This window comes from Cyprinus carpio, chromosome A22 (genome assembly GCF_018340385.1).
Source record: "Cyprinus carpio isolate SPL01 chromosome A22, ASM1834038v1, whole genome shotgun sequence".
Taxonomy (NCBI): domain Eukaryota; kingdom Metazoa; phylum Chordata; class Actinopteri; order Cypriniformes; family Cyprinidae; genus Cyprinus; species Cyprinus carpio.
In genome coordinates this window covers 18,613,964-18,636,173 of record NC_056593.1, presented here as the reverse complement: position 1 = coordinate 18,636,173, position 22,210 = coordinate 18,613,964, and the positions used below count along the sequence as shown (strand labels likewise).

The window sequence follows — 22,210 nt, the reverse complement described above, 5'->3', positions numbered from 1 at the left end:
AGTTCACAGGCAAACAAAGAAATAGGAATTCTTCATTTTTTACTATTTAATGATATTCATTACTGTAATGTAAAAATATTTGTGATAAAGCTTTTTAAATATTCTTTTTACAAAATGTTGTCAAGTATAAAAATATTATAAAAAGAAATCATTCTATTTTTACAGTAAAAAATTATATTAGAATTAATGATGATTAAGAATTGGAAAAATTACAGAAAGTCTCAAAAGTAAAACATTTGGACACACGGTAGTGAGAATTTGAAGAGAAAATTACTTAAAAACAAGTATCACTATTGCTACTGTAAAACTTCTGACTTAAAACTAGTTAAAAAAAAATCAAAGTGTTAGAGAATAAAAAATAAATGACACAATTAAAAATATTGTAAAAAGATAGTAGGTTATTGTACTACTTTAAAGCCGGGTTTAATTTAAAAATAAGATAATTGTATTACAGTATTATTGGTTAACTCTAATTACCAGGTGGTAATACAGTTATTCATCCAACTTTCTCATTAATGCATCAATTCTATTGTTTGTTATAGTGCAAGTAAATGCAGAAATGTTGCAATAAAATTTGCTAAAATAATAAAAAAAAAACACTTACTGTACACAGCATTTACTATAATATCTGACTACATTTACAAAAAAAACAAAAAAAGGGGGAGACACAATGTTTAAGAGAAGTTTTTACGTCATAAGGTTTGTCTTTAATGAACACATTCACACCAACAGTAACTTCAGCTAAACTTGATCACTGAAGATATTTGCATAGTAGGGAGGATAAATCAAAAAGAGCATCTGAGTGTTTGTCAGAAACATTTCAGTTTAGCCTGAGGTTGTTCTGCTCTCTTTTCTTTTGTTTTTTTGCTATCATTCATTTTCAACTGCGGCTACTAATGGCATAACTGAGACTTACAGGATCAGATCCTCACTTTTAAAATGCAACAGAACCAAGACACCTAAACCTACTCAAAATACATCCCAGAGCAGTAACACTGTATATATAGACGTGTGTGTGCCCTTGATAATGTGGTCTAGAGTGAGTTTCCTGCTGTCCTGGATTACTGATTAGTGAATGTTTGCACAAGCAGTGCTAAAAACATCCAAGACATTCCTCAGACAGCAGGATCACAGACATCTACCACTCACAGACATAACATCAGCTAGATAAAATATCATCACGTGAACTAACTATTATAGTGGACTCAGTTATAGGACACATTGTGTTATGTTTCAGTTTTTCCTCTGTCTCTATCACACATTCCTCAGCGCTGTCGATGATTAACGGTTTATTGTGTTGTAGGAAAAATACTGTGAAGGCAGTGCCTCAGGCGTCACGCGCCGCTGTCTGGAAGTCGTCCAAAGTCCCAGAGGTGAACACAAACTGCAGGGAGAGCTCGTGAAGTCTTTGCATATTATTTGCCAGCAGCATGAAACGTGTGCAGTGTAGTGTGTCTTGGAGAGCGGGGGCTGATTTTGCATTTAGGAGAGCATTTGCTTACCTGGACAGAGGCGTTTCTATGTTCCCCGTGTTTGTAGTTTTAATAGTAGGAGGAGGACATTTGAAAAATAAATTAGGTATAAAAATGAATTTTGTAATTTAAAAAAATACATAATAAATATTTTTAGTAATATTAATTTTTTTAAACGTATTATATAATTTATAATAAATTGTTTATAAGTGATAAAAATTATAGTTTATAAACAATATAATTGACTATATTTATAATAAATTGTGTATTATTAATCAAAAGCATTTTTATGATTGATAAAAATTCTATAATTTACATAAATGTATAATTTAAAAAAAATTATATTAAAAATAAGTAATATTTTACTCAGATTTGTATTTTTTATGTATTATATATTTTATAATTTACAATTAACGGTTTATAATTTATAAAATGTAATTTCAAATTTACAAAATGTTAATGTATAATAAATACAAGTTGTAAATTCATTTTTATAAATTATATATATATATATATATTCTATTACATTTTGTAAAAAAAATATAATAGCATATATTTTTATATAAAAATATAATTATATAAAAAATAATTAATTTTTTTATTTAAGAAAAAGTATTTTTATAACTTAAGAAATATATAATATATATTAATATTAAGAAATTATATATATATAGATTATATACTATATATATATATATATATATATTATATATATTACATATATAATAATATATAAATAAATGCTTTAAAATAAATAATTTCACACACACACTCTAAGCAAAAGCATGATGGGACAAAGTGCTTTATCAAGCATTGCTAAGAAATGAGACAAAAATAAAAATACCTCATTTATATTAAAACAATTATTTGATTATTTAAAAATAGCTATTCTTATGCTTATTTGTATTATAAATATAAGTCGCTTTGGATAAAAGTGTCTGCAAAATGCATAATGTAAATATAAAATATTTTTTTAAACTTCACATGCTGTAAAATAAAGTGTCACCAAAATACCTGCATGCAGTGCAAGCTGTGACTGATGCTGTGGACATACAGTGGGCTTCAATCCCATGCTGGAGAGAAAGAGTTCATGAGCTCATGTCTCCTGAGACGTCTGTGAAACCTACCTTGACGTCAAAGTTACAGTCGAAGCGCTTGATCAGCACGATGAAGGCGCTGCGTGCGCGTTGTTGTCCCGCAGGGGAGGGGGGGGGCGATCGGCACACAGGCGTTCTCCGGTCGGGCTCCCATCAGGAAACCCTACGGACAGGAAGAACAAACAATCAGCAGAAGAACACACACAACAGCTCCCTCTGCTGCACGCACACACAGCTACAACACAACAGTCCAGACTAAAACAGTCTTCATAAACACAGCTCTTAATATCCACACTTTCACTTTGAGACACAGTATAAGGTTTCATTTTAATCCTATTAGTCACAATCATCAAGATGGCACTCGAAAACTGAGGAAATGCTTGAAGGTTTCTGAAGAAAGGCGTCACCGGGCCTCATGAAGGCAGCACATGACACACAAACACAGAAGCAGTGCTTTCTCCAGCGCTGAGACGCAGGAGCCGACATTACTCCCTCTGTTCCTACATCACAGTTAACTGAGTGTTAAAAGCAACACAATAAAGCCTCTTAACCTGACAACTTCTGCCAGCTCTCAACACGAATATCTATATCTCTTAGTTATTATAATGTTGTGAATGATGTCTTGGTTCACTTGTAGCATTTAAAACAACTAATTGTAGTTTTTAGTTTAATCAGGAAATAAAATAAACTGATGGTTATTATTAAAAAATCATGTTAAATAGAGCGAATATTAAATGAAGCTATATTAAAAAAAATGTAAATAAAAATAAATTTTTAATACTTTATATTATAATGTTGTAATGAGCAGTATAGTATGTAATTTTGATAATATGCCACAGCATAATTGTTACTATTAAATAATTATATTAAATAAATTAAATGAATAAAAATCATTTTAAAAATGATATCTATTTTTCTATATTGTTGTATTGTTTGCATTTATTTTTTTTTATTATTTTTCTTTTAATATATTTAAATTTTTTTTTTGTCTCTTATTTACTTATTTTAAAAATTGTAAAATTTTAATGAAATTTTTTATGAATTTTTTTTAGAATTTTAATGATCTGCATATTACATAACTGTAATTATTAATTATAGTTTACGGTGTTTACAAATGTTTGATTTTAAATCTTTAAAACAATATAGTATGGGATTTTAATAATTAGTCTTAACAAAATTATCAATAATAAATTATATTAAATACTTATTAAAATGTTTTAAATAATATATTAAATAATGAAAAATTAGTATCCTTTTTCATGATCTGTTATAATATTGTAATGCCTAAATTCACTTGTTTAAAAGGTCTGATTTTAGTGATTGACTTTTTTATTATTATTATTATTATTATTATTTTTTATTATTATTATTATTATTCAGAATGGAATTTGTTATTATTATATTATTTTGTTATTTTTGTATTGTTTTATTAAATTTTGTTTGATAATAAACAATAAATCTATTTTTCATAAATCATATGAGAATGTTGTGAAGCTCGAATGCTCTTTAACATTTAAAACATTTGATTTTAGTTTTAGATTTGACACTGGATTTTTTTATTTTTTATTTACTTAAGACAAAATAATATATAACTTTAACAGCCATTTAGTGTCAGCCATAACATAATTATTATTAACTTTTATTTTTATATTGAATTTAAATTTTATTAACTTTGCTGTTCTTTTGTCAGTTGTATTAGTTTGGTTTTTAGTATTTTATAATTATCTTTATGTCAGTAATGGTTCTAATCATGCAAGTACTTCAAATTAAACTTATTTCATTTCAGTTGGTTGCCAAGACAACATTTCTAAGTTTTATTCATACATTTATTTCAATTTTCAAAATCTAAAGAAATAAACAACATTGATTTCCTCTGCAGAAAACGTAGATCTGAGCTGGAAAATGTGTTGGGTTCCCTAAACCTGCACTCTTAAAAATGCTGTGTTGTTTCGAATGTGTCAAACATGGACTAACCCAAACGCTGGGTACATTTTTTACATACAAAAGTGTGGGTTAGTCCATATTTGACCCAAAGTTTGGTTGAAACACGTGGTTAGATCTTAGAAATCATGAGAGTCTGGATTTAGAAAGAACACAGTTTTTCAAAATGACACAAGAAACCAAATGCAACCACAGAAACCTATGTTGCACAGCAGGCACAGTGGGTCTAACGAGCCTAAAACTTCCTGTTCCGACTGACGCTCTCAACCCCTGCGGTTTTAATGTTTATACTTTGGGGACATAATGCAGCAGCGTCTGTTGAACGCTGGTCCAAGATGATTTATCGGCCTCAAGACTAGATTAGAATCGGCTACCACACTCCAAGACTGTCTTCAGATTTAAACTGGGTTTTCCAGCAGGGATTAAACTCCTAAAACAATATTTGGGACAAAGGTGAACTCTGTTGCTTAGAGACAAATATGAAAAAGCAGAAGCGACCAACAGGAAGCCAACAAAGGAAAAAAATGTTTTTTTTTCCAGCCAATAAATGATAAAAACACAATTAGAGGCAAACTACATAACCGCAGCTAATAGTGAACAGAGCGTACTGTCCGTTGGTGTGGGCGCTAATAAGCTATCGTTATAGGTATCGAATAGTTTTCGTTTCGTGATGTCGAACAGGGCTTTTAAGGCGGCAAGCACAATATAAACTGCAGTGCCACACTTATAATAAGAAAGTTATCGTCCATTAGTGGGGACGCTTATTTAAGACGTAGATAGAAAACTGATTATCTGTCATGTGATTAAAAGAGAAAACTTTGCCTTTGTTAAATTGCATTGCAGCCATCTGTTGAGCAGCCAGTTGCACATTTGGAAATTTACTGTAAAATAAAGTCTGGTGGTGTGTGATCTTCCATCGTGATGTCTAGCATTTCAAAATGTGTAGTGTAGTGTATTCCAGCCTTTACTCTTTTTCAAATGCTCCGTCAGAGCTGTCTCTAGCGCTTCAGACTGTCAGCAGCTAGGAACCCTCAAAGAAGCTGCGTCTCAGACTCTTCTGTCATTACAGCCCTCGAAGCCTGAAAGAGCTTCTGCTCTGAGGTCACCAGCTCTGAACAGGCTCAGTGCTGCTGCCAGACTCACTAAACTATTGAGGTCTGGGGGTCAGGTCTAAACATCTATTACACCGTCTGGGTGCTGGAAAACAATCTGGAGCAGCTGACGTTTGCATCAGCTCTCCTCACATTAACATCTGCTTTCTGCTGTCTTTATTGATTATTATATAAATAAACTTATTAAGATAATTTATTTAGTTGAATGAAACACATTTTTTGGATTATTTTAGTTTTTTATATATATTATAAAATATGTTTTATTTATTATATGTGAATACCAATTCAAAACAATTCAAAAGTTTGGCTATATTTGGCAAAAATGCAGTAAAAACAGTTATATTGTGAAATATTAAAATGAATTAATTAACTTAATTTAAAATAACTGTTTTCTGTGTAAATATCTGTTCAAATGTATTTTGTTTCTGTGATCAAAGCTGTATTTTCAGCATTATTACTCCGGTCTTCAGTGTCACATGATCAATCAGAAATCATAATGAATATGCTGATTTGCTGCATTTGCAAAAACAGATAACTCCTTTTTTATTAATTTTCATAAATCACTTGTTGTTGTTGTTGTTTTTTGTGCATTCCAAGTAATATGAATCAAACTGCAGTTGGATTGTTTTGATTAAGCAATAATAACCAAAAAAATACAGGTGACTTACAAACTTAAAGTTTATTGAAAGTATTTCGAAATGAAAGTAAAAATTGTTGGTTGTGGTGGATATGATGGATAAATCGACTATTTTACACACACACACACACACACACACACAACACACACACACACACAGAAATTATTTTCACACAATAAATATTGAAATGGTTTTGTTTTTTTAACAATGTTTATGCTTTTTAACAATGTTTTAATGTTGTTTTTTTTTCATTATTATTATTTTTTTTTTTTTTTTTACTTTTTTGCTAGCTTTTTCATAGTTTACATAAAATAACCTGTTTTTAATTTCCAGTTTAAGATTAAAAATCTGGGTCTTTAGAAAGTGTAAAAACAATCAAATGTTTTGAACCCTCCAAGCTTTCAGTAACCGTACGATTTCTTTAACAGCTGCACCAAACCTTCGTTACTGATGCAGTGAAATAACATTTCTTTGCTTTCTCTTTGAATGTTACCTACCTTAATTTGCAAAATGAATGGCCTAGTGTACTTATGACATCCACTCATCTGCATTCTGCTGTCAAAAAGCATCTTTCTCCATTGACGACCATTAAAAAGCATATGTGTATCTTATGAATTAAAAATGGTACCAAGCAACATATAAATCATAAATATGTTATTATATTATAGTAGATGTTTAGCCAGTGCTCTTCAAAGCATGAAATGGATAGGTTTTCCCTGACCACTGCCACTGACGTCACAGCTCAGGCCGCTCACTAGTGAATGACTTGTGACTGTGCACATTCTTGCGGTGCTATCAGCCAATCAGCACCGACATGACATCATTTCCCTCTGCGTTTATGGCCAGGCAACTGCTACTGAATGGGAATGCTAATGGATGGCTTTCTCCAGGTATTACAGACCTCCTGGATCTCTCCGAGTGGCCATTCAAGAAAATTCTGCAGACAGACCGACAGACTCGACCACAATGCTTTGAAAAAGCTACATAAGCAAGAGTAATGGCCACAATCTTTCTGAGTGCAAGTCGTGTCCTCGAAGAATTTTACATCTACTGATGCTTTTTATCCAAAGCGACTTACAAAAGCGATTCGTCTTGAACAGGAAATTGGCATTAGAAGTTTCAAAGTTGTTTAAAAAAAAAAAAAAAAAAGTACACACAAATACAGAGAATAAAAGGGTTGAATATAACTATCTAGTAGGTCAGTTCATCTCGCAGCTATTATATTATTATTATTATTATTATTAGTATATTATTTTAACAAATTTGTTGCTAGAAATAAAAGTGCTATATAAATGTTAGCTGAAATAAAATATTAAAAATAAAACTTAAACTTAATTTCATTTCAGCAGTTGCCAAGGAAAATTGTCAAATTTTCATTTTGTCTATCTTGATGTACTAAATAACCTAAAACCAAAACTGTAATAAATATGAAAAAATATATATATTATAAATGGCAAAATCACACTATAAAGGTACTAAAAATCTTCTAAAATGAAAATTTATGTAATGAAATTACGAATAACAAAACTGAAATAAAAATAACAAAACCTAACAAAAATGACAAAAACACTGAAATTAAATCAAAATATGTAATGAAATTACGAATAACAAAACTGAAATATTTTTAAGTGCATTTACTTCATCAGAAAGAAAAAAAAAAACTGCAAATCATTGTTGTATATATTTAATTACATTTTATATTTCTATATTTAAATTTGTAATGATAGGTATAATAATCATGGAGGAAAACGTGAGCAGTTCAGGCTTGATAGGACTTATACAGAACTGAGGAAGAAGAGGCTGCTTTTTCCACATTGTGACAGTTAAACATAAAATCTGTGATCCGTATGATTTCCTTTGTTAAATACGACCCACAATATCTTGTGTTCCATTTTAAGGCTGCAGAAAACCTTCATGCCTTTTTACATCGGGGAAATTGGTCTTAAGGATAAAGGCAGAGTGGCTTTTTGAAAGTTCACAAATTTTAGAGGACTCAGTCATATCTATTTTATGAAAGGAAACAATCAAGTACTTTAAAAGTCATATTTTATTCCTTTTCCATTTTATAACAATAAACTGCTAATATAAAATGGATAGTTGCAATCATCGATGCTGATTGACCAATACTGGCAATAAATAAATAAATACATTAACAGATTTGAGACGTATTTAAAAATAGCATGAGACGATATGCTGGACAATATTAGGAAATGTTTAGCTACAGACAACGAATCATGAACACCTCTGTGCCAGCCTCATTAAATATTTCACGAGGTATTCATTGTGACCTGTAAAACTGTGGCATATGGCTATATTTTTCCCTTCATTTTACACTTCATCCCAGCAATCAGTGCACTGAATGTCACTTTAGATAAAAAAGGGTATCCTAAATGACAACTGACCTATGTTCACATTCATCAACAACCACATGTTAGGCAGTCAGGAATCATAACATCAGGATTAATGTGGACCCCGTATAGATTCCCTGGAAATGATTCATTTGAGAACGCCAGGCTGAATGCTGTCAGGTTGGTTGTCTGGCACCTTGTGTTTTCTAGACCTGGCTTCATATTATTCCTGAAGAGGACGTGCTCCATCACTGACTCCAGTTTCCAAAAAGTAAACTTGGTAGTGCTGGTACTAAATACAAAGTATCCAAAGCAATACATTTTTTGCAGTCTGAGCACTCAAAAACCACATTTGTTTTAAAGGAATAGTTTGCCCTAAAAAAATTTAAACTTGCTGAAAATGTACGCACCTTCAGCTAGACCTATCCAAGATGAGTTTGTTTCTTCAATCAGATGTGGAGAAAAAGAAATGTAGCATTACATCACTTGCTCACCAGGGATGCTCTGCAGTGAATGGGTGCCGTCTGAATGAGAGTCCAAACAGCTGATAAAAACATCACAATAATCCCACACCACTCCAGTCCATCAGTTAATGTCTTGTGAAATGAAAAGCTGCATGTTTGTTAGAAACAAATCCATCAAGACATTTTTTAAAACTTTAATGTTAAAATTCATAATAAGGTTACCTCCAGTGAAAAAAGTAATCTAATCAGGAGAGAAATCTGCACAGATCAAACACTATTGTTATCATGAGAAAAATATGCACAGATCATGAGAAAAATATGCACAGATACAAGCGGAAACAGTCCAAAACAGCTCTAAACATGTGCTTTTTGATTGTGGGTTTTTTTATTATGGATTATGGACTTAAGTATTAAATATTTTAGCCAGAAGCAGCATTATTTAATTAAAACACCTTAATGATGGATTTTTCTCTTACAAACACGCAGTTTTTCACTTCTCAGTATGTTAACTGATGTACTGGAGTGGTGTGGATTATTGTGATGTTTTAATCAGCTGTTTTTGGACTCTCATTCTGACGGCACCCATTCACTGCAGAGCATCCATTGCTGAGCAAATGATGTGATGCTACATTTCTCCAAATCTGATGAAGAAACAAACTCACCTACATCTTGGATGGCGTGAGGGTGAGCACATTTTCAGCTAATTTACTTTTTTGGGTGAACTGATCCTTTAAAGATGGTTTGAAACCAGATCTTTGTAAATATATGTTTGAAGTAAATTTTCATTCAGCATGCAACAGCTTAACATCAGGAACCCCTAGTGAGCTGCACAATTATCTCTAGCTTTTGAAAATAGTCACAAATGAGATTTATTGCCAGTAAAAACAAAATATCAATCTTACAGGCAATAAGTAAGTTTTCTTGCTACTAAAGTGAACAATCAGGAGGGAAAATTATCCATTGCAGCATGCATAATGCATCATAAATGTATCATCATATTATTTATTTAATTTCTTTAAGCTTCATTTAAAAATTAAAACAATTCTGCAAAAAATAAAAATAAAAACAAATCGAACGTAGCAAGAATTTGTTGTATTTTTATTTTTGGGCCAGCCGCGTGACAGCTTCTCCCAAACTTGAGAACACATTCATCTTGAAGTATCTTGAAGTGTAATTAAAACTGAGCACCCATTCACAGCAAGAGTATGAGCACTAATTTTAAAATCCCTGTTTGTAAACGATTATCCCATCTCTGCGAACTGAAATCTGCTGGACTGCTGAACCATTTCAATCAGCATATACTGCCACACAGTGTCTCGACTCAGAAAGTGATTCTCACCTCTGCCTTTCTCTGCTCGCATATATGCGGTATTTCTTTTAATGAATTTTTTTTTTTTTTTTTTAACTCCAGCTGACATTTTAGTATCAGATACACATAATGTAATCTATAATTTTAAATGGTGTTTTATTTATTTGAGATTATTATAATTATTTTCACAACGTATTTACATGAAATGTTTTCATTTAATATATATGTATAATGCCAACATGCAAATAAAATAATTCTTGCTTTTGCTTAGTTTTTATTTATTTTTTTTCTTCTGTCTATCAGAATTTTAAGTAGTTTCTATATTTGCAGGACTTTTAAACGGCGTATGGCATTAAAACAAAATTTAACTCATTTTACTTCAGCTAAATGCTGTCTGGGTGATTCGTGGTTATCATGAATGATTTCGCTGGTGATTGATCTTTTCCCACCTATACTTAAGTGGTCACTGCAAACGATGACTAACTAAACATCCAGCATAAATATCCTCTGATCAGTTTCAGAAACATTGATATAATGAAATAATGAACGGTAACCTATGACGCAGCCATCGGGGGGGGGAGGGTGATGTCACATCGGCTATAAAACCCTGAGCCGAATTGCATTGAGAAAGAGTTGAGCTCGACACCTCTGGGAGTAAAAAAGTCGTGTTTGTGTTCTCTCCGTGAGACGTATTGAAACGACTGCCCTTCTCCACTGACATCCAACGCACTAAAGCAGCATCACGATGATCAGCTCGCATTTGGTGGCTAGTGGGACTTATTCTGACCCTGCTAGTATCCGTCAGCACGGGAGACAAAACCACTAACGCAGGCAGAAACAGAGGGTGGGTTGATATTTAGACATTTATGTAACAAATTGTACAGTTTGTGTAGTATAATAGCAGGCTGAAACAAACTCTAAAGCATGTATGATGCACGGTTTGATGTATAAAAGTTAATAATAAGGTAATTGTAACTTGGGTAAAAGATGCGCAAAATCTCGGAAATGCAGTTCCGCGCAGTGTATGCGTGAATCTAGCAGTGTTTAAATAAAACAAACATCATCTCAAGTTCAAAATGGGCTTTTCTGCTATTCATCTGTATGTGCTTCTCCTCCCCATCATCATGAAACAGCGGTTTGGGCGCATCATTAGAGCGCAGCAGCTCCACCAGACTCGGACACTTGTCCGGAGCAAAACTTTTGATTCATTCATTTCTGAGGCTCATATATCAACAGGTTCTCGTTCTCAAACATGAAAAACAAGCACATTTACAGCACTCTAGACGCGTTGGCGTATAGTTTTACTTATTTAAAACATAAATTACTAAAATTCGAGCTCTGGTCTCTCTAAACTTATATTAAAACCTAAAGGAAAAATTCCACGAATCTCCTATAAATTAGCAATAACAATACACTGGGGACATAAAACAAATAGACTATAAATAGAAATAAAGTAGTAATCTAGTCTATTGGTATGCTTATATTGATTGATTTAGAAGCTGGAATGGATCTTTGTGGAAGAGTTTAAAGTGCCTGCTCAAGGAGCTCAAACTGGATCGTGCGTTTTGTCAGGTAAACTAAACATGGAAACTGGGTTATTCTAGTCAGAAATCTTGTTTAATATTAATAAAACCTTAAATCGATAAAATCAATTTTTAAGAATCAGATCAGGTAGAAATATCTTTTGTACCAGTTTACAGTGTACATATAGACACACACACACACACACACACACACACACACACACACACACAAAAGGATGTTTAGCAGGTGAAATGAGAACATAAATGAGTAGTAATAGTGCACTTTGTTTTTCTGAGCACTGGTGAGAGTATTGAGAGTGTTTCTGAAGTGCTGCATCCATGTTTCCCGCAGTCCCTGCGGATGCTGTTGGGAGAGGAGCTGTCTGAGTTCCTGGCGTCCGATGAGAGCCAGAGGAGGATGGAGAACAGGGTTCGTCTGCTCAGGGACCTCCGCATGGACACTCGGGCCAAGGGCCCTTGGGCTCGGATCCTGAACGAGCAGCCCGGCTCACGCAGACTCAAAGCTGGATCTAAGAAGGGAGGATCGACGGGCAGGAGCGGATGCTTCGGACACAAGATGGACAGGATAGGAACCATGAGCGGAATGGGCTGTCAACCCTCTCATTACCAGCCTGCAAATAATCTCTCATGGTGAGTGTTTCTAGAGATCTCAGTCTTAGATACTTCTAGAGATACGATGCTTCGGACATTCATGTATTTTTATTAATTTTAATTATATTATTTACACACACACACACACAACTATATATATACTATATATATAGTATTTGTAGAGATCTAAATCTAAATGTATTTATTTATTTATTGAATGAGTATCTGTAAAGTTTTAAATCATGTTTTTTTTGTGTGGTGGGGGGGGGGGGTAAACTCTTTGGAAAATACAATTAGTTTTTTACAAATAAAAAAGCACACATTTTTAAACTAAGGTTAATAAAATTCATTATTATATATATGATGTAAATATTATTTCTGAGAGGTATCTAAATTTTAGGGTAATTATGGTAATCTTAAATTAATATTTTTTATATATATTTGTGTTTATATTATATATATATATATATATTTATATATCTATATATATATATATATATATATATATATATATTATATATATATATATATATATATATTTGTGTTATCACATATTTAATTTTTGTAGTGTCTGTATAGTCAAAATCATTGATATTTGTAAATATACTCTTTAGATCTATCTATCTATCTATCTATCTATCTATCTATCTAAATCTTAAATATTTGTAGGTATTATTTTTTGAGAAATTTCATTAAAACAAATGTATTGCATTTATTTATTTATAAGATGTATAAAATTGTGTGTGTTGCATATTACCTTTTGTGTGCCCCTGATTATTACTGAGTTTCTTGATGCAAAAGGCTTTACATGACATTATAACAGGTGCTGTATGATTGCAGGGAGCTTTGTTGTGACCTCTGCATTGGGTTTAATAGATTTGGAGAGTGTAAGTGTAGTGGATAAAAAACTATGGAGCAGACAGATTTCGTTTGAGTGCGTCATGTGCCAAACTGATGAGAAGAGTATCTGACTGTGTGATGCAGGACTGTTGTCAAAGAATCTGCCGTCAGCCACATGTCTACATCAGTCCGTCTGACTAAATGTCCTCTCTTTTTTTCAGAGCGAATCACGGACGTCATCGATTTTGGACAGAACAGACTTAGTTGCTCCTCTTCTGAGGAAAAACCTATAGGATAATAATAATGGTTGGTAGGAAGTAAGTAGGACGTTTGTTTGTGGGGATGAATGATACATACTGAAATAAAATAATTAGATAACATATATGTACAAAATAAAAGAAACACATGGCGGATGATGTGGATAAAAGCTGTATATTGTTGCTGCTGGCTGTACATTCATGTATTTCATTCTCGCATAAATGTATTTTATGTTTTAAAAAAAAACTATTTTATATGTTTATAAAAGAGATATTTTTATAAATATGAGTTTATTTATGTAACATTTTGAAATGAATGCAAACTGCAGGTCAATTCTGTTTGTAACTATTTTGTCTCTAATAGTTGTAAATGTTTTAAAAATCATTAAAAATGCACAAATGCAAAAAAATAAAATGGATCACTAAAGTTTTTACAGTTTAATTTTGTGCGAATTAAGATGAAATTTTTTTTGTATCTTGCCTGATTGAATCATTTGCTGGTCGTGTAACGCTGAGGAACAAAACACTGATGTGCGGAGACGCAGCGGTTCTGCTGTTTGTTCCAATTTTGTGTCTGAAAGTTACTCTGTAAGTTGCTGTTTATTGTACATTTGCGATCATGCAGATATTCAAGAAAAAAAAAAAAAAAAACAGGACTTGTTGTTTGTGTGAATAGGCTAAGTCTTATCTCATAGGCATAGTTATGTTATAAAAAGAGAAACTCATTAAAATCATTTTGATGGCATTTCTTCCCCACTATGATGAGAGAGAGAGCGCTCAGAACTCATCAGAAGATTGCATAATTTAGTGGAACATTAATATAGTAATATAGAATCATCCTCTGTAAAGAAATGAGGTGTGAACATTTGAGAATTTATCATTATCTTTCTAAATGTGCGCTCTTTGGGGCTAAAGGCTTAGTGGAGCTTTTTAAAGTAGCCAGTGTTTGTGATATCAATCGGTGCAGACCAAGCCAACCTCCCGCTCTCTCTCTTGAGCCCAACACGGAGTGTACTAAAACTGTAATTCATCGACTGGCCGCTTGAGGCTGGCTGCAGAAGGGAGTCAGTCCCATAGACTCCCCATGGTTAAAATGCCCAAACTTTACAGCAGAGAAAAAAACATGTTTACAGCCTGGTGCAAAAAAAAATGATTTTAGATCGTCTATATTGCTAATTTTTTTTTCCCTTCATGACAACTGTGAGTGGAGGTGAATTTTTTTTTTATAACTCATCCGTTTAAATTATATTAAGCCTTAAGTTCTGCATAATTAAGGGCGTGGCCACTTGAGTGACAGGTGGATTTGCCGCTGCTGACACTGCTGTCAGTGGGCGTGGCTTTAGCTACTAGCTCCCGCCCTTTTGCCCATTTCCGATTATCTGGGAGAGTCCGCGCGGTGAGACGTGCTGCCAAGATGGCTATGGCCCACTCCGCCTACTTTGAGCTTCAAAAACGCTCTTCAGGAAAACTATGGGTGACGTCATGGACACTACGTCCATGTTTTTATACAGTCTATGGTGCAGACGCAATTCAATACGTGTTCTTCTATGTTTTTTAAGCATAGCTTAAAAAGCTTCTTCTATGTGAAATAATCATAAATACCAGTTTATGCTGTTTGATTGTGGTCTCGAAGGTCATAGTTGTAAGCTGTTGCCCCAGCTGCCCGTTTAGATCTTGTGTGTGCAGTGGAAAAGCATCTAATCATTTCTGAATTCTGACTGGCATATAACGAACAAATCAAACAAACAGGCAAAGGCGGGGCCCCCTACAAGGTGGTTTATATTAAACATTTTTCATCAATATTTTTGATTTGTTTCAGTAAAAAATAACAAATTATATTAAGCTATATTGGTTTTCACAAATTTTTACAGTTTACTTAATCCTACATTAATTCTCTGAAACCAATAAATACAATAAATTACCTTTAGAAATAAATACAGTAAAATCTTGTTTTGAGGATTTTTTGGATATTTTCTACTCAAAAATCAGGGAAAAAAAGAGAGAGAGATTTTTTCCTTAGAAAAGCGCGCGAGTGAGTAAAAAAGCCTGTGGTCTCTATACTGAATATTTCATTAATAAACCTGCTGCAGACAATGTATGCAAGGGCGGGGGACATGAGAGAGCAGTATGTTCAGATGAATCTCTCAAACATCAGGCAAGCGTGGTTAGCAGAATTTGCAACTGAAATGGCAAAAAGGAGTCCAAAACATTGGTGCTTACTACGATTAAGTTTGATCCACTAAGTGGGCAAAACAGCAGATTTATTACAATGAATTAGTGCTGTAATATTATTTGTAGAGTGCTTTTAAAGGAGAATTACACAGAGAAGAAAAAAGTGGTGTTTTTGTCCTTGAAAGCCAATTTTCAGTGACTCACTGCCTGCGCTCTTTTGGGTCTAATATATTGTAAAAGAAGAGACACTGTGACAGATCAACCTCACTCCAGTTAAACAAATGATGAGAAACACGATATCCGACAACTGAAACTTACGAGAGAAACTGGCGGAGAACAACAGCTTGTTCAGACTTAAAGCTCACAGAACTAACTAATATAAATAGCTATACATACTGATAGAAAAACTATATTTGTAATTATATGATTAACACTGGATCATTTTTACACCCTGGCCATTTAATATTCCAATAGTGGGAACAGGATTCTTACGCTTTCTGACTAATTTCTGTGAGGTCATAGAAAAGAAAAGAAAAAAAAAATTCACAAGTTCGGGGTCAGTAAGATTAAATGTGTGTGTATATATATCTGTGAGGTCTTTATTTGATCAAGAATATCAGTAAAAACTGTCAGTATTTTTTAAAACTTGAAACAACTCTTTTCTATTGTAATATATAGGTAAAATGCAATTTATTCTGTGTCGATCAAACAGTCCTTTCAGTCACATGATCTTGCAGAAATCATTCTAAGATATGCTGTATATATTATAATAATTGGATATATTTTGCAGTATTAAAATTGCAACGCCTCTTTTTTTTCCAGAAGTATTTAAGCGGAAATCAATAAAAGTAAAAAAAAAAAAAAAAATTCTTAAAATATGTTTGTGGTAGAATGTATTTTTTTTTTTTTTTTTTTTTTTTTGTTTTTTGATAAATTGAATGCATCTTGGTGAATAAAAAACATTCATTTCTAAAAAAAAAAAAAAAAATTTCCGGACCCTTAAGTTTTTGGGGCGACGTAGTGTATATATCAAACTGATTAAAAAAAAAATATTATACATTTTTAAATAATAAAAATTAATTAGATTTTATTAATATTCACCATGACTTTTTGTCCAAAAACTATGTAGAAAGCATATAAACCATATCCAGAAAATATGACCTGGAGAAAACTTAATTAAAGATTAAAAAATAAAATAAAGACTTCCACCTAAGAATATACAGAAAGAATATGAAGAAATACTTTGTTTGTTCTGAAGTTGCAGTACCCCTAATAGCCTGCAGGCGGTCACTTCTACAGCTCTGCAGTTTCATCATGCTTCAACTGCAGTTTAAAAGCAAATGATGAGCCATCTTGTGGCCAGTGAAGTTTAATCTCCTATAACAAGATTCTTCATTGACACTATGTTGCTGTGTGGTGAGGTGTGGTAGGTGTGGGATCTGCTGAGGACAGAGGCCCTGTTGCATGAGAAGTAGAAGATGAAGAATCATCTTACATGCTCTGTTTACAGGGGTTTACAGACTACGCAGTATAAGACCCGAAAAACATGTGTTCTCTTATACGTCTTGTCTTTGTTCTTAATTGGTGTTAGTATTACTTGCATTGTCTCATAGGCCAGAGGTTGTCAAATGCATTCAAAACTGGATACAAAAGCATCACCCTTATTAAGGTAGAATTTGTTACACCTTACTTCACCTGTTACTGTAAAAGGATAGTTCACCTATAAAAAGGAAAAATGTTGTCATCATGTACTCACCTCACATTGCTCCAAAACCATGGGTGTCAGACTGGGGGTAAAAACATACTGATTACCCAGGGCCCCAATGGAAGAGAGGGCCCTGAAAAAGTCTGGAATTTATTTTATTTTTACCTGGATATTTTCATGGGGGGGCATGGGGGGCCCATCAGGACTGCCTATGCATGAGGGGCCCGGGATCTTGTGCTAACGCCCCTGTCCAAAACTGTGATGAGTTTCTCTTTGTTCTCTGGAAACGCATAAAAATAGCTTATTTGTTTGGTTAGCGACCAAACTGTGTTTTGGTGTACCTAACTGATCTTCTGATTTTTGGACATTGTTCTTCTCAAAATATCTTATTTTATGTACAATGGAAGAAAGAAAGCCCTTTGTGAAGTGTGGGAGCTTGTTTCAAATGAGTTAAAATAAATTTACAAAGGAAATTGTGACTTTTTATATCACAATTCAGACTTTTTGTCTCACAATTTATGATATATTATCTCAGAATTACGAATGACAATATATACATACCTGTCAACATTTGGGTCCCAAAATAAGTGAGACGGGGGTTGGCAAAAGTATCAATTATTATATTATATTATATTATTATTATTATTAATACTTATTATTATATTATTATTTATTAGTATTAAGTAATTATTGTATTAATGTAAACAATATCAAAACAATTATTTAAACTGCAATGTTTTCCTGCTTATAAATAAGGGTCATTTTGCCTTTGGACTAAAATAGAAAAATAGAAGCGGCTTATTGAAAAATGCACTTCATTCTTTTCGCCTTTTCGTCAGAAATATAGCCATTTTCCCGGTAAACTGCAGTCAAACAAAGCAGGCAGCACCTGATTTTAGCAACTTGCAGGCGTGTTCATATTTAAATCAATTAAACCATAGCCTTTTTGATGTGTAAGCTATATCTCAATTTTCATGTATGGGCATTTGTGGGTGGTGATGTTTTCCCACCGGAGCAGCCCACCTGAGTCTTCTCCCTCCGTCCCCGTTTTCTATCCATTTCCTTCCTGCGGTACTCCTCACTGTTGTAGGTTGTGGCCAAGTTGAGGGAACAACTCAGAATTGCTAAATATGTAATCCCAGATTGCGAGATATAAACTCAGAATTCGAGATAATAGTGTAGACGTACTTTGCAATTCTGAGTTTTATATCTCGTAATTCTGAGTTTAGATCTTACAATTCTAAGTTTAAATCCATCATAATTCTGAGTTTATATATCATAATTCTTAGAAATATTTCACAATTCTGAGGTTTAAATCTTGCAAATATTTACTTTATATTTGTAATTATTAGAGAAATATTTTTAATCTTAGAAGAAAATATTTCGGATTCTGAGTTTATATCTGTGCAATTTTTGAGTGTATATCTCAATAATTCTTACTTTATATATCTAAAATTTGAGATAATATTTCATAAATTCTGGAGATAGTATTTTGCAATTCTGGAGTTTAAATCTCGCAAATAGTGACTTTATATATCGTAATTCTGTCATAATATATTTTGGTAATTCTGATAATCATATTTCGCAATTCTGAGTTTATATCGCTTAATTCTTGACAGAATATTTTACAATCTTACGCTTTATATATTGTAATTCTGATATAAATTAAATAATCCGAGACCGTATTTCACATTCTGATTTATAGCTCTTTTCTGAGTTTAATTCTTAGTAGATTCTGTCTTTTTGTTTGGGGCGCATCATGAGACTGTGGAGTTGGTTCAGAAGGTTACGCGAAATGTGATCTTCAGATTTGACGAAATTAGGATGTTGCAGCATAACTTGTAGGGTAAAGTAGAAGATTCCGAGATAGAAACTCAGAAGTACGCGATTATAAACCAGAAAGTGTGAAATATTTATCTACGAATTATTAAATATTATCTCACAATTATGATATATAAAGTAAAATTATGAGATATAAAACTCAAAATTGCAAGATAAGCTCCTCAGAATTGACTGATATAAACTCAGAATTGCTAAATATTATCCAAGCATTCCGAAGCTATTCTTTGGAGAATGACTGATATATAACGTAAAAAGTACGAGATATAACCTCAGAAATTGCGCGATATAAAACTCAGAACTGCTAAATATTATCTCAGAAATATCTAGGCCCACTTTCGGGAAAAGTCACGCCACGGCAGTACGGCCTGGAGGGGATCAAGCGATCATTCAACTTTATGTCTAGTGAGCTGGCAGAGGGTGACGTCGCAACAGGAACAACTGCTCTCAACTTGTGGACCGAAGTGACAACATTGACACTCATGATGAGAGCCAAAGGACCCACGGTCTCTCTACGCGGGAGCAGCGGATTGATGAACTGGCGCCGTCTGTGCGCCTAGTTGGATCAGGTTTGTGGTAATAGAGCACCAGGGTCCTGTGTTTGAATAATTTTAGCAGAGATCCCATTCCTAGAGATGTTGAAAAAATAATACACATCTTAATTTTGTGTGGATCTATTCAATATAAACTTGGAAACCCTACACCTCAAGTGAATTTAAGAATTGCATGAAAACACAGATCTATATAACCCAATTGATAACTAACCTACAAGGGTGACCCACATAGTGCAGCAACTATTTTGTAATATAATTTACAAAGTACATGGTAATTTAATTAGGTACTTTATGACAGACGTGAGTGATCACTCTCCCTGTAGTTTTATTTATGAGAAAACATCATATACAATCATAGAAGATGATTATAAAACACTCTTTCGAGAATAAATCTAGTAAGGATTTTAGGAGGCCTTTTACCGAGAAGTTTTGAAGAAACAACAGAGCCTGGGATAGGAGTGTACACAGATAATGTAATTATTGCAATATGAGGCTTCATGATGACATTAATTAATCAGGTAATGATAAAAATTTTTAAAATAACCACAGCAAATGCTCGTATTAAGAAAAATACTGTTAACATCGCATGGATTACAAATGGACTGAAAAATGCCTGTAAGAAAAAAAAACTATTTGTACCCGATTGTTTTAAGAATCAAGAACTAAAGATGCTGAAGTTGGTATAAAAAAAAATATAAAAACCCATTAGTTTGAATCATAAGAAGGCAAAAAAATGGATTACTACACTAAATTGTTAGACAAAAAAAAAAAGTAGTACAAAAAGACACACTGAAGCATGATAAATTCTGTTATCAAAAAGGCAAGCGAAAAACCAAATTTCCCAAATAAGTTTACAAAGAACAATGTTGATAATTTGCAATAAACTTGAAATTGTACAATGAATTCAGTAATTTTTTTTGTTAATATTGGCCCTAACTTTGTCACAACCAAATTCTAGAATCGGAAACATCAATGGTGGTCACAGGTACCAGATAATGTTGGCAGTGTGTTTTCTTGAAAGTGTACACTCAAGTGACATATTGACAATTGTCCCAGAAGTGTGCCAATAAAAATCAAATTATTATACTGATATGAATATTGGAATTGATAAAGCAAATTATAGATTATTATTGACCTTTTAAACGCTATATCTTTGTAATTTGTTATTTATTTTAGGGATATTTCCAGACTGCATGAAAATAGCCAAAGTAATTCCACTGTTTAAAAAAGGAAATAACTCTGAATTTTTTAATTATAGAGCAAAAAAAAAAAAAAAGACCAATATCATTGCTTTCCACCAACATTTCTCTAAAATTCTGGAAAAGTTATTTGCGATTAGGGACTGAATACATTTCTAAAATTAATTTAATGATTTTGAATAACAGCCAATATGGGTTCGTCCTAATCCCCTCACTTGCTGCCAGCAATATTGGTAGACTAAACGAAGAAATTACCAATGCTAGAGATAAAAAGCCACTATTTAGTAGCATCTTTGTGGATCTTCAAAAAGCGTTTGATACGCTGGAACCACAAGATATTGTTGGCATCAATTATCCAAATATGGTATCAGAGTTGGTGGCACATCAAGGGTTACCAGCTATTTAAAAACAGAAGTCAGTTTGGTTGAAATTGACAACATAAAGTCTAATAATTGTAACATAACCTGTGGGGGTACCCAAGGATCAGGTCCTAGGGACCTATACCTTTTCTTTCCTAAATTAAAATGTAAATGACATTGTGTCTGTGTCTCAGTTACTTAGGTGGCATTCTGTTTGCGGATGAAAACCACTTTTTTTAATTCAGACAGAAAAAATATAAAAGATGTCCTAACAAATTGTAGAGAATAGAATTTCAGAAATATTATGACAATGTTCAATGCCAAAAGATTGTCGCCTGAAATATCGGGCCAAAAACTAAAATTTATATATTTTTGTAGTAAATAAATATATATATATATGTCAACAGCTCTCTGTGTATTATATGGATTAGAAATTGGAGGAGCACATGAAGATTACGTTTCCAGGTATTATAATTGACGAACATTTGCATGGAAATGCACATATTTGGGAATTTAATGAATTAGTAGAGTATAACCGCTTCTAAAAAACCATGCATAAAGGCCTATCTGGAAAGTTTAGCCGACAATTTGCAAAACAGATTCACCAAGACGGAAATAGTATTGATTTGAACTAAAAGGTACTGAGGTTTTTTTTAAACCAAAACCCAGGTTCCCAATTCCAATCGGCCTGTTAAAGGAAAAAATGTTCACAATCAAGTCACTTTATGTGTGTGTAAGAAGTAGTTTTAGAATTCTCGACTGTTGCAGA

The 22,210-nt window shown here is 32.9% G+C and overlaps 1 protein-coding gene across 1 annotated transcript; it reads left to right on the top strand.

Annotated features, from left to right (window-relative positions):
• The first annotated feature begins 12,192 nt into the window (after positions 1-12,192).
• On the top strand, positions 12,193-13,652 carry LOC122134922 (C-type natriuretic peptide 4-like). Its single transcript, XM_042712169.1, has 2 exons — positions 12,193-12,555; positions 13,578-13,652. Coding segments are annotated over exons 1-2 (291 nt in total). The 5' UTR covers positions 12,193-12,265; the 3' UTR covers positions 13,579-13,652.
• The last annotated feature ends 8,558 nt before the right edge of the window (positions 13,653-22,210 follow it).